General features: G+C 35.0%; 1 protein-coding gene across 4 annotated transcripts in view; it reads left to right on the top strand.

Moving 5' to 3' along the window:
* The window catches only part of SNX13 (sorting nexin 13), a 65,525-nt gene extending 52,527 nt beyond the window's left edge, over positions 1 to 12,998 (top strand). For 3 of the 4 annotated variants that reach the window (XM_077175656.1, XM_077175647.1, XM_077175650.1), the window contains 8 exons: positions 1,213 to 1,320; positions 2,049 to 2,159; positions 3,475 to 3,636; positions 4,772 to 4,843; positions 5,721 to 5,866; positions 7,629 to 7,697; positions 8,848 to 8,960; positions 9,428 to 12,998. In XM_077175656.1, coding sequence (XP_077031771.1) covers positions 1,213 to 1,320; positions 2,049 to 2,159; positions 3,475 to 3,636; positions 4,772 to 4,843; positions 5,721 to 5,866; positions 7,629 to 7,697; positions 8,848 to 8,960; positions 9,428 to 9,675 — 1,029 coding nt within the window. In that variant the 3' untranslated portion in view covers positions 9,676 to 12,998. The remainder of the gene's footprint in view (positions 1 to 1,212; positions 1,321 to 2,048; positions 2,160 to 3,474; positions 3,637 to 4,771; positions 4,844 to 5,720; positions 5,867 to 7,628; positions 7,698 to 8,847; positions 8,961 to 9,427) is intronic. The other variant, XM_077175663.1, reaches the window with a different exon arrangement.
* Positions 12,999 to 13,647: the final 649 nt, after the last annotated feature.

Raw genomic sequence — 13,647 nt, 5'->3', positions numbered from 1 at the left:
AGCAGTTCAAAGTATCTAAGGGCTTTTCCTTAGAGCACTGAATAGATTCACACCAGTTCCTTTAGTGAGTCATATAATAAATGCCATTTGAAGTTGATACCTATGTTTAAAATAGAGGCTGTTAGTTGCTTATATTGCTTCTGGTTAGATCTAAGAGTCCAAATGAAAACTAGACCATCTTCTGTTCAGTTATTTTCCCATATGACCTACTTGCAAAGGAATGGGATTTCTAAAGTTGTAAAGTGCTATTCTTTGGTGCTTCCTGCAGACTATAAATTTTATATGAGCTTTGTGGCCGTCCAAAGTTTAATGATGCAAGAAGAGATCTTGCAAGGACTGAATGGAATCCATATCTTGTATCTGTAATGTTGTGGTGTTTTCTAAAGAGGAAAAGGATGCAACCTGTTTCCAGATTGTTTCTTAAAGCCTAGAATACTGTATGTTTCTCTCTTTGCCACCTTATGGATATTATTTACAGGAAGTCTTTATTCTGTATGGGGATAGTTCTGATTCTTCAAACTTTATTGTTGTCATTTTTTAATTTTTTGTGCATTTTACCAAATATATTCAGCCTTATTAACTGTTAGGGCCTCTTCTTTCCCTTCTCCTTCCCTCGAACTGCCATTCTTCCTGCAAAACTAGATCAGGATGCATGTCAACCATGTACAGTGCCAATCACTGTCATTACCTGGAGAAAAGGCACAGATCATGACATATAGAGCAGGTTGTGATAACCTGTGTGTAAACTGGGTGCTGCCATCTCTCCAGGGAGAAAAGCTTAATTATTTCTTTGATAGGCTTGATCAGGATAGGAAAGGAGAGAGATTTTAGAAAGATTTACAAGTTTTCTTGAAAATCTTTATTCTTTATGTAGTCTTGTAATTGTAGCAACTTGATTCCAAATAATAATACTGATAAATTTTGAGCCTAAGACTTTTGCACACTCTATTGGTTTGTATTTCAAAAGTGTACTTCAAAAGAGAGTTTCACAAGCAATTAAATTTTATTCTTGATAGTCTCCTGGGAATTTTCATGCATTTTTTATTGAAGCATACCTCTCTCTTTGGCTTCTCCAAGAATTCTCAGTTCCAGGGATGATGCAGAATTTTTTTGTCAGGTGTTAGATGATATATAAGAATAGGTGAATAGAATGTCCTTATGAAGACTTGAAACTCTTAAAAACAGAAAAAAACCTCTTCTCTTTTTTTCTAGTTTGAAAACCTTGCAAATATACTAAAACTTCCTGGCAAAAAAACATTTAACAATATGGACAGAGAGTTTTTGGAAAAGAGGAAAAAAGATTTAAATGCTTATTTGCAGGTAAGCTGTTATTCAGGTTTTTTTAGCTCTGTGCTTGGAATTATTTTTCAGAGGTGGCTTGTGGTTTTTTCTTTTGTAAAAAAAAAGTTGTGTTGTAGTTGGTATGCAAAACTAAATAATATACCGTAAGAACTTGATACTGTCTCATAAGTTTGCATTTTCTTTGATGTTTTGGTATATTCTCAGCCAGTTCTGTCACAGCTTTTCTGAGCTAATGAGGTTCTAGGTATGTTGGTTTTGAGTTTTATGCCATTGACCTTCTCCTGCTGACATGTTTGTGGTGACTTTCTCTTGTGCTGCTGTGTAAGGATTTCTGTGGCACCCACTCCAGCAGTGTAGCAAATCACACACTTCCTCTGTTCAGATAAGGCCTGTATTAGCCCAAACAAAAGAATTCAGTTGTCTTCCTTCATAGGGACTTTATGGTCATTTAGCCCTAAAATTTGTGGACCAAGTCAATGAACACATTAACAGTAAATAATGAAGATGAACAAAACACTGTGAAATCACTGTTTGATGATAAAGGTGTATATTTTTCTGTGAGATGCTATAATTACCATAGTGGTTAAAATTATGGTAATTACTAAGAAGCCCATTGTTTCTATCTTGAGACTAGTGTAATGTTGGAATAAAATTTAGGAATGAAAAAATACATTGCTACATGTGATGTCTTTGATTGTGTTTTGTTAATTATGTATTAAAATAATTTTAAAAATTATTTTACTCAGCTCTTGTTAAATCCTGAAATGATGAAAGCTTCTCCAGCTTTAGCCCATTATGTGTATGACTTCCTGGAGAATAAAGCCTACAGCAAAGGGAAGGGAGATTTTGCGCGGAAGGTAAGAATGTTTTGTACGGTCAAGGGAGCTTTAGAGCATTCATTCATGGAATGATTGCATTAAACAGAACTGATATGAAAGAGCTATACAGCACTTTGAAAATCTTGCAAATGATTCTTGCTGTAAAACTTTCAGTGGCAAAGTATCTGAAGACATACAGAACCAAAAACTTACCATTTTTTAATAGGTAAATCTGTTAGTATGACAAGAAAATTAACTTTTGAAGCTGGACACAGTAAATTGCACTGAGACTTCTCTACTAGTCTAAAAGTGTGTTTGTTGCAAGTTGCTTTCTGTCAAACATCTGTGATTTTTTTTTAAGGTCTTATTCCTTCTGATTTCTTTTTTCAGTTCTTTACTCTGTATTTAACCATCTTTACTCTGCTATAACCATGCTTTCCACTCTTCAGCCCAAAACACAATCTGCATTTCCCTTCAAGAGCACCTGTTATGTATTTAGGTGTAACCATCCAGAGTCATTGGTCAAATTCAGAGCTCTGAGCTCTACATCCTTTTTGTTAAGCCACCAGAACTGTTTTCAGACAAGTGGTTCTTTGTTCAGTTGATCAGTTTGTGTGAGCATCTGCTTTGCAAATGTAGCCATTTCTAAAGTTTTAGCAATTTAGATATAAAAAGCATCTGCAACCCTATTGTCACCTCAAGTTACTGTCCAGCCTATATTCCTTAAATAATTAACAGTGAAATAGTTAAATATTTATCAAGGTTTCTATAATGACTACGATCTGTTTTCCAGCTTACAAGATACTTTATATGCATAACTTTTTAAAGGGCATCACTCTGGTATTTGTGCTTCTGTTTGGACTGAATTCAGAGTCTATAGCAAAAGAAAAATTGTAACAGTTTCTGTGAATCTACTTTATGTTTTTAATTATACTTGCCATGATACATACTATTGCAGTGCTGTTTAGAAGAGGCATGTTGCAAAGATGAAGAGTTGAAAGCAGAATTGAAACATCTGGAAGTAGAATGGTTGGAAGGGAGAAATGGTATTGAATGGAGAAAAAAAGGAAAATAAATTTAAGCTAAGAAAAGCCAAGGGATGGGAAATGAAAATGACTCAGGAAAACATCTGTTGAAAGATGTAAATAGCTGCAGTAGGGCTATAACAAATGAGAAATATAAATGGAAGTAAAATTAGAGCTGTATTCTGCATTCTGAATAAGTGAAGTTAAGTAATTTGAGTTGTAAGAACAACTGTTATGTTATTGCTCTCTGTGCCATGTTTCTCATAGTTTATTAATATGCTGGTGTCCTCATAGATTATACAATTCTGGTTAAACATCTTCTCCTTCAGATGGACACGTTTGTAAATCCACTGCGTAACTCTATGAGAAACGTATCAAATGCAGTCAAGTCTATCCCTGACAGCCTGGCAGAGGGAATGACTAAAATGTCAGACAACATGGGTAAAATGTCAGAGAGATTGGGACAAGACATAAAGCAATCATTTTTCAAGGTAAGAAAATAATGGCGGTTAATACATAGTAGTAAATGAACAGAAGAGCAACTATTGGCTTGCTGAAAGGAATGTGATTTTACTGCAAAAATGGAGGTCTTTGCAATTAAGTAACATGTTTTAAGATGGCATCTACAGACTGTTACAGTTCTCCACTTAGTTCAGTGAAGTAATTTGAGGAGAACATGAGATTCATGGCTTATTTTTTAACTAACTATTCTCAATCTGCTAATTTCCTGCATCTGTTGTTTTTGTTAGGGGAAAAAACTCATATATTTTGAAACTTAGAATAAAGAGATAACCTCTTTTCTGCTTATTCCTTGCTGAATTCTGGTTTAAATTAATTTTTTTTCTGTCTTTACTGCCATCTTCCCTCATCTCTTACATTCATAAAATATAATACTTTAGAGGTAAGGAATGGTAGCATGATATGCAATTTGGAAGTCCTATGAAAATAGTTAACATTCAGAACATGTTCATCTTCCCTTTGTTTCTCTGGTCTTCCTCTTTCTGTGTGTAGCTATAAGGTCTGTGGTCAGGGGTTGTTCCATTTTGTGCTATATATGGCAGATGTAGAACAGCAACTGAGATGGGTGAATTAATCCTTAAATCATGAAAGGGAATAATAAATTGGGGCCTGGGGAGATATGTGAGGTTTCTTAATTACTTGCAGGGCAAAATGACTGTCTCTGGACTTGATCATTGCTAGTAACTTCCCTGGTGTGTGACTAGCAATAGAGCTGCAGCTGTACTTGCTGGGAAGCCTGTGACTAGGCAGGAGTTAAGATCAGAGTTAAGGGAGAAATAGCAAAAGAAATATCAGTCTCTTATAAGAGTTTTCAAGTATTTTTCACTTGAAGCACTAGGCACTTGACAAATTAGATGTGAATGTCTTAAAGATATTGATAATTTTGGTAGCTATATGGAAATGTATACAAACCTGATTTTTGGTTTTGGAAGGTGAAAGAGCTGCTGTGTATTTATCCACAGCTGTGTATATACTAGTTTGCGGTTACTTTTGACCAAATCTTGTTGTTTTATATTTTCATAACCAGACTACTTATGAATCTTTTTCTGATTTGTTCATACTCAAAAGTATATTCTTCTATCATTAACATAGCCTTTTTTATTGTAGGTGCCACCTCTGATGCAGAAAACCTATTCAGATCCTGACCATTGCCGTGTTGCAGCACCAATTGATGACAACGTGAGTCTGATGTTTGTACTTTCAAAGTTGACACCTCTAAAACCAAACAAATTAATTACTTATTCTGCATTGAATTACACTTCTGTTCTTTTCTGACACTATACCAGGCACTTCAAAATAGTTCTAAGCTTTTTTAAAAAAGATATTTGCATGCTTCCTTTTAAAATTAATATTTTTGCTAGCACTGTAATGGTTTACACAACATTGGAATAACTGTGAAGAATGCATGTGCTACTGTTTCTCTGTTTTATGACTGGGGGGTTTCATTTTTTTTGATGTTTTTCTCTTCTCCCTCCAACATATTTTTGTAGGCCAATCTGTGTACCATAATCTAATAAAAAAGTAAAATTATGATCCTTTTCTTCATCTTCAAGCATAAAAGCACAGGATAGTCATGCAAGTTACAATGAAGTCTAAATAAAAAGCAGTTCATTGCAGTGAAATGTCACTGTTTTTGGCATCCATAAGAGAATGGTGCCCAAGAAAATCTCCTTCCTGAGATTTTCTGCCTTTTTGTGTAAGGTAGCTAGAAGCACAGCAACCAGGAAGAGATCAGGGATGAGGTGTCTCTTTAGGACATACATGTATTAATTTTATTCAATTTCTCTAATAACTGCTGACTTTTGAAATAGCTGCTTCTTCACATAATTTAAAAATTCAGTGTATCTGGTTTTTATTCAATTTTCAGTCCTTCTTTGCAACTAATGATGTTATAGAAGCTGTAGGGAAGATTTCATATTACAGTAAAATACAAAGTAAAGTGTTTGTCATTGTTGTGCTTATACTGAAGTGTTTGACAGCTAAAGTAGCTTCTAAAACTGTAGCTTTCTTGACCTGAAATAAAAGTTTGCTGTTTATTCTTTTACTTGGTGATCAGGTGGATGACAATATTCCGCTGAGAGTAATGCTCCTGCTTATGGATGAAGTCTTTGATTTAAAAGAGAGAAATCAATGGTTAAGAAGAAATATAAAAAATCTGCTTCAGCAACTTATTAGAGCAACATATGGTGACACAATTAATAGGTACTGCTTTTCTTATATAGATCAATCATATGTGTGAGACTGTGTAGTATCTGTCTATACATCCTTCTTGGTAATACTAAATTATTGTGCTTTAAATCTGCATGCATTCCTCCTTGGAAAAACATCAATAAACTGAGTGCAAACATGGTATAAAATGGAGATAAACATAAAACATTATTGAAAGAAAAATTCCAGTAACTCTTACAGGCCAGAGAACTTAAAAAAGAGATTTCACATGTAAGAGTTCATGTTTTTGTGAATGTAACTTTTGCTTTTTGTCCTGTTCTACCACTAAACCTTTTTTAATTAATATTATTTATTACTTTCTGCATTTATTTCTGCTTACATCTCTTTCATGCCACAAATGATGCACTGGCGTTTTCAAATTATGTGAACTATACTGAGTTGCTGTGTAAAGTTTTTGCTCTCACACTTAAAAGATGGAAGTGGGAAAGAAAAAGGACTCCTATGGGGTCTGTTTTGGCCACTCCATGTTCTTTTTACTTCACGTGTACACTTATTCATGCAAATGCAAAGACAGTTAATGGTGCTAATCAAGTAATATTTCTTGCCCTCAGCTGAGAAATATACAGTTTCCAGGCTTGCCTTCTAATAATTTGTTTCTGAAATGTGAGCAAATATAAACAGCAACAAATTCTAGATACAGGTTTAGAACTGCATTGTTACTTTCGATTTAGTACTGTGAATCAAAACTTTAATTTCTAGATGGTGAAAAATAGCTTCCTATTCCTTTTTTTCAGGACATTCCTCACTGTGTCATTTCTTTTTACCCTTCACAATTATATTTGTGATGTTTTCATCATCACTGTTAAACATACAGACTTGTGTAGCAGTAATGAGGTAACTATGTGGTAAAATAGCACAGGGTTTTTCTCAAGTAATTCCTTATGGCCAGTTGAAAACTGTCTTGAGAACTGTACTTCCAAGAACATGCTGCCCTGTTGAATAACTCTGAATGCTTTTTGCTGTTTCCAGATTGTAGTATAAGCAACAGTTTCTGCACAGGCTGCTGCTTCCTTATTGCAGAGATGGCTGTAGTGTAGCACTAGTTTGCTTCTGCATTTAGAGCCATTTCAGATACTCATGGCTTCCTCTGGTCAGCAGTCATACCTTGTCCTGGCAAGTTCTTGGGATTTAATAGCATTCTGCAGAAAAATCTTTTTCTGTTTCTTAGAAAACTAAATTCAAGTTGTGGTTAGGGAGACAGTCATGGGATTGTGGTGATACACAGATGCATGTATCATTTCTGTAAGCATCCTAGATTTGGATATAGAGCTCTGTGTATGGGTTGGTGAATGAAGGCCTGATGAATTATCAGTCTGTATTTCCTGTTAAGGCTTGTGAAGTAACTGTACACATCGCAGCAAGTATTTTGAGATTCTGAGTAGGTCCTTTGCTTACAGAAGCAGAACCTGAGAGTACCCCCTTAAGAACGTGGGTAGAAGCAAACCAGTTATCTAATGCTGATGGGAGATGCAACAGAAGCGTTGCAGCCAACTTCATTATTGTATATTTACCCAAAAAGAAAAAAGTTTTAGCTCTAAGGAGTGATCAGTGAGCTTAGATTTCTATCTTGAGAATCAGTGTTTGCCTTCCTATTGTGCAGTATTATAGAACCTACTTACAGAGTTGGAGAAAGTTAAAGTTATACTTTGTTTTCCCTAGAATGCTCATTAAAATGCTTCACTTATATGTTGTCTGCTTTAAAAATTAAACAAGAGACTTGTTGCTTTGGTTTTAGAAAAATAGTTGATCACGTTGATTGGATGACATCTCCCGAGCAAGTAGCAGATGCAGTGAAACGCTTCAGGTATGTCTTTTATCACAGATATTAAATACAAAGCACTCACCAATTGATGTCTAATATCTATATGTCTTCCTTCTCGTCTTACATGAGGAAATTATTATTCTCCAGAATGCAGTTGGATCATACACTGCTTTTTACACATGCTAAGTGAGAGAAAGCTGTTGTCACATGGAAAAGACATTTCTTAAAACTATTTTTAAGTTTTCTCCTCTACCTTAAAAACTTATTTGTCAACCAGTCTAGAGGAGCTAGGGTACAGGTATACTTAGAAATGTCATAATTTATCACTCTAGTGATGTAATGTCTTGTTTGCCTTGATGAAGGCATGTACATGCCTTGCTTTTAAAGGCAAATAATTAATGCTAAGAGTCCTGGCTCCAAGATAATGTTTCACTTTGGATAGATACAATGGAACTGAAGTCTGAATTTGAAACTATCAATTTCCTAAAAGTTTTAATGGCTTCTAAATTGGTGTTGAGGAAGTGTTACACACGTTTTTTCTTTCCATATAGTTTGGGTGGTTTTTTTTTGTTGGGATGAAAGTCAAAGTTGGGTAACGTATTCTCCAAAGGGTCATACTTTACAAGTGTACTGTTATTCTTTGATTAAACTGTAATGCATACTTTTTATTCAGAAAAGAAAATGTCTTTCACTGAAGCAGAATAACTTATCAGAGGCATGTCTTTTGCATTGGACTTTTTACTACACTGAAACTATTTCTTCTCAGCTTTAGCTTGTTGAAAAGCTAACTGCTGGTGTCAAAATTTTGATGAAGCAATTAATAGACCTGGAGTCTCAGTAGCAATAAAGCCTGGTAAAAGCAAGGCTTAGGTCTATTTTATGTAAGAACTATGTGGTTTTTGAATGGTTTTGATTTGCATTGTTTTATTAAAATGTCACTTCTTCTGATCCCTAAACTAAAAAAGTATATGGTAGCTCCTGATAGGTTGAGTATATTGTACTACTTGCTTTTGATTTCTTGATCAGCTTCATCATTCTTCATTCTCTTTTTCTCTTCTGATATTTGAAGTGTGTGTTAGGTTGTGCACATTACTTTCTTATATTTATTTTATGAGATAGCCTTGAGAGATTTAAAAGAGCTTTTCACTTGATAAAATGTTAATGTATTTTGACAGATTTGCTTTTATTACAGAGACGCTTTTTGGCCCAACGGTATTTTAGCAGAAAGTGTTCCACGAAGGGACAAAGCTATTAGAATGAGAACAAGAGTGGCAGGGAAAACCAAATTGCTGGAGGTAATGCCAGGTAAGTGAGTCTGGGATTAAAGCCTAATAATCCATACGATATATTGTTACTGAAATTAATGTTGGTATTATTGTTGATTGTGTTAAGTACTATAAAGAAACCTTGATATATGAACTGTATTTAAATAAAAAATCTTCTAATTATTAAAGCTGTGTACTGTCAGTAATTCTCTTAGAGCCATCCCAGTATTAAGTTTCTAGAGGATTAAGTTTTGCCTGAAATGGGTATATTCCAAACCAGTAGGATTTCTTGTAAACATGGTTCCACATGTATAGGGTAAGAGTGAAGTCATTTTCAGAAATGCTCTCTTCTGTAAGAGAACTTTTCGTTTAGTCATGTTGTGTAGAGGCACTGCTACCTCAAATTTCAGGCTGCATAGTTTGAAAGACTTAATATTCAGTTTAAGTTTGTTGTTAACATGGAAGCAAAATTTAGCTTAAACTTTTGTGTGGCTTCTGTTTTTGTAGATGAACTGAAGCACATCATAGGTGCTGAGACTACACGGAAGGGCATTCTTCGGGTCTTCGAAATGTTCCAGCATAGTCAGCTGAATAAGAGAATGGTGTATGTGTTTCTGGAGAGATTCCTAGAAACCTTATTTCCACAAAATAAGTTCCCTGAGCTGTTCCACAAACTGCATTCAAGGTCAAAGCAAATGCAGAGATATAAGCAGAGACTACACTCTACTCAAGCGCCTTCCTTACAGAAAAGGTGACACTTCAAATCCATTAAGCTGGTGTTTGTTTGTCCAGGATTAAGTACTTGGGCAGATTCTCTGGGGCTTCAAACTCAACATGCCGTCATTTCTGCACCAGTCTTCTAGTGTCACATATTAGATTATTAATGCATCTGTAAGACCTGTGGATCTTCTCATCTTCACTTGTAGTTCAACCACGACCAGAATGGTTTGTGTGTCTTAAATGATTTGGTGCGTCTTCATGCAACATTGGGAAGAAAACTGGCCCAGTATATCAGAATGCTGATCCCTTCCGTTCCTGAGTCGATGTTTTGCCAGCAATGCAAAGTGCCAGACTGTTCAAGTAAAGCACAACTATGGTGATACAACTGAAGAAAAGGGTGTTTTGGCACTGGGAGATAGTGCAATGTGTGAGAGTCAGGTGGAATTGTTCGGCATTACAAGTGTTGAGGCTCTCTAGGGCTATCTTAACATTCCTGTAAAGGATGAATTAACCAGGAAAGCAGTCTGTGGAATAACAGGTTGGTAGGAGCAGGGAGAATAGCTATAGCCCCATCATAAAAGTACATTTATTGAATAAAAGTGGAGGTAAGGTGGCTTTTATGCCACATTTGCATCACCTTTCATATTTTGAAAATTAAACTAACCTTATATCTAATGGGAGTTTTAGTAAAAGCAGAGGTGCAGTAGAAACAAACCCTTTATTCTGATTATTCTGTAGCGTTTAAAGGCCATATGCTGCTCTTACAGCACCTGGCATACATTTTGCATGTAACTTCAGTGGAGAAGGAGCATCATATTTATGTTCAATTGGTCTATTGGAACATAAGTCAAGTTGGTAGTTGTAGAAGGAAAGGAGTATATGTTTCGAAGAGAATAGATATTGTGTTAGAAGATGAGGAAGTTGCACTAAGACACAGTTTACACACAACTCCCCACTAAAATCTGGAGTATTTTTGGGATGTGAAAGAACTATGTCCTACTTAATTGAAAGATTCCTTACCTTTTAGTGTGTAAGCATCATATGGAAAAATGTTAGAATTACTTGGTTCCTCACAGGTAAAAGATTTCATTAGTCATATGCAAACACTTGGAAATCTCTGAATGCATCTCAGTGTATATATGAAAATAAAAAGGAAATAAAACTACAATATTTTTTTAAATAATTTTTTTATTTTTTGCATAGTGTAAAATTTTAATAAAAATTTGACATCAAGGCCCCACATCCATCTGTTTAGTTTCATGGAAGAAGTTCTGTCCGATTAAAAATACAGTAACATTTGAATAATCCTGTTTGGCCACAGCATATCTCAGTTTGTGTTTTCTTTTTCATAGTCCCTGACTGTTTGAGCACTATCTTGAGTGAATTGAAGGTAATCTTTTAGAGTCCCTTTTTTTTCTGAACACTAAACACAGGGTAAAATACAGTTATGGATCAAGGATCCCAAGGATCCTTGCTGTAATTTGTGTCTTAATGGGAGCAAATGGTCCTTTTATGCAAGAGAGAAACATAGACCTTTGATGAAAGCGTTCTGAGACAAGATAGAAGGCTCTCAAAGGACCTCGTTAAATTGACTGACACTTCTATATAGATAATTTTTCTCATGGACTCTATTAATGATATGTAGCCTTTTATCATACTACTTAATGATGATCATATTGTACTGTTAACATTCTCATACAGTATGCATGGGCTCAAGTGCACTTGTTTTTTTCTTTATTGCAGAACTAAATGCTGTAAATTAAATCCCTTTCTTTTGTAATCCCTAGGAAGACAACTTGGTAAATATAAAAGAACCCCTCTCCCTTCCTCTCTGCAGGTTCTGTGGAAGTGTGATGGTTAAATGCTTTTAAATTTAACAAAATTCTTGAGTTCTGTGTGAAGTAATCAACATAGCCAGCTCCTATTGTTTACATGCCTGTATCTTCCTCTGTCAGGGTGCTCATGCATAACTGATATCTGACTGATGAAAGATCATTCAGCAGTTGTTCTTGGTGATACAGTAAATATCTCATTAATCCTACCAAATCCAATTTCTGTCTTTTAAGTCACTGAATTTGTTAAGCAGTATGAAAGTGGGAAGTTCAAATACTGTTTTGTCAAATCTGTAGAACCTTTTATCTATCTGTAGGTACCATGAAAAATTTCATCAGGATAGTGATAATATACAAATTTGGCGGGTTTTTTTATTATTTAGTTCTCTGGTACATCTCTGTACAAAAATAAAATAATATCTCTAGGAATGTGAACTAAACATAATACACCATACTTATTAGTCGTTTTACTTAATGAATTTATTACATATACCTATACACACATTTGTATAGGCATGTGTGCATACGTATATAGGTATTGAAGTTTTGTCTTCTGTATTTAATTACAGAATGTGGCTTCCTAATTCAGTGGTGCCTGTTGGCTGGCAAGAACCATCAGAAATGAGCACTTTTTATTAAAGCAAGTTTGTATGTATCTTTCTTTAAAAGGTTTTCCTGTCGACAATTTGAAGTACCCACGCTGTGAACCCATGCAGCCTATTATCCTAGGAAGTCTCCAAAACTGAATGTTAATATACAGCACTTAAGTGTCTGGGTGTATCTTCTGGCCTTTAGGTGCTGTGACTGGCCGCTGAAAATAGTGCCACTATCAACAAATGCACTTGTTTTAGCCTTAATTATTTTTAAGAGAAAATAAGCAATTGAATTTTTCATTTGGTTCATCCTCAAGCTTGTGCTGCTGGTGTTTGCTAGAACTAAACAGTTAATTTTAAGTGCTACCAGAATGTGTACCAAAATGAAACTATATAAATTCCACAATCTAAATTTTAATTTTGTGCAATACTTTCATTTAATGCATGTGTATTTGAATAGCTGTAAAATAAATGAATTTTTAATGTTCTGAAGTCTAGGTTAAAAATGTCTTCTCAGGTGAACAATTCTGCATTCTGTTGTTACTTTAGTTTATTTAAGGACTTGTTTTAAAAGTCTTACTTGTTACTCCTTTGTTAATTCCTTTGTTCTCAATGATCCTTGCTCTCCTGAGCAAAGCTCATGTATTACAAGGGAAGAATCTGAAGAACACATCTCATGAACTCATAGAGCTGTTATAAATTACTTGTGCATATCATTGTACAGTAAGTGTCAGCTGTGTGCCTAATTGTTCTATTGATGCTTTTCCCCTCCCCTCCCCCTCCTCTTGTTTCTGTAACAAAGAATGAACATGAAATGGACTGCCATGGTCACTTCTACTGAATGGCAGAGGACTCTGAATTTTTTTTGGAGTTTGCATTTATGTTCTGTCCAATAGAAAGCTAAAAAATTACACTAATAAAGTATTAACAGGATTAGTATGAGTCTCCATTTATTTTTCAAATAACTTTCTCATAGCAGGTACGAAAGGTTGCTAAAGATAAAACTATTACTGTTTAAATAAAACAACCATTCTTTGAATTTTTTAAAATGTTTTATAAACTGGGTTTGCTTCTAACAAAATAATCTCTACATTCATTTTTGACCAGTGTTTGCAGAGAGTCCTGTGTTCTAAAAAGAAGCAGAAACAATGGCATTGTATGATGTAAGAGGGGTTTATATTGCAGGTTTTTTACATCTTCGGCTCTTTCCCCCCGGGTTTGTTTTTGCAGCAGCTGGGTCTACCATGGGATCACAATTGTTACCCTTGATCTGTTTATTCCAGCTGCTTCACATTCATCAAAAAGATGTCCTGAGCTAGAGAGATGTTAGTTCATTGACCCTTGAGTGTTTACCACTTTTGCTGCAGGATATAGGCACGTATCAGGAATCTTACTAGCTGATTGAAAGTTCTTATTTGTTGAACCTGTTATCCTAGGGTAATTTCATGGCAAAAATACACTCCATAATAAGCTTATTTTTAAAAAACATCTTAAAATTATCTGCCCTTTGCTAACTGAGGCTTATATGTCTCTGTGGTTTATTTAAATCTTCAGTCTATCAGATTATTTAATTTTTGGTTTT

This window comes from Agelaius phoeniceus, chromosome 1 (assembly GCF_051311805.1).
Source record: "Agelaius phoeniceus isolate bAgePho1 chromosome 1, bAgePho1.hap1, whole genome shotgun sequence".
NCBI classification, from domain to species: domain Eukaryota; kingdom Metazoa; phylum Chordata; class Aves; order Passeriformes; family Icteridae; genus Agelaius; species Agelaius phoeniceus.
This window is presented reverse-complemented; position numbering and strand designations above follow the sequence as displayed.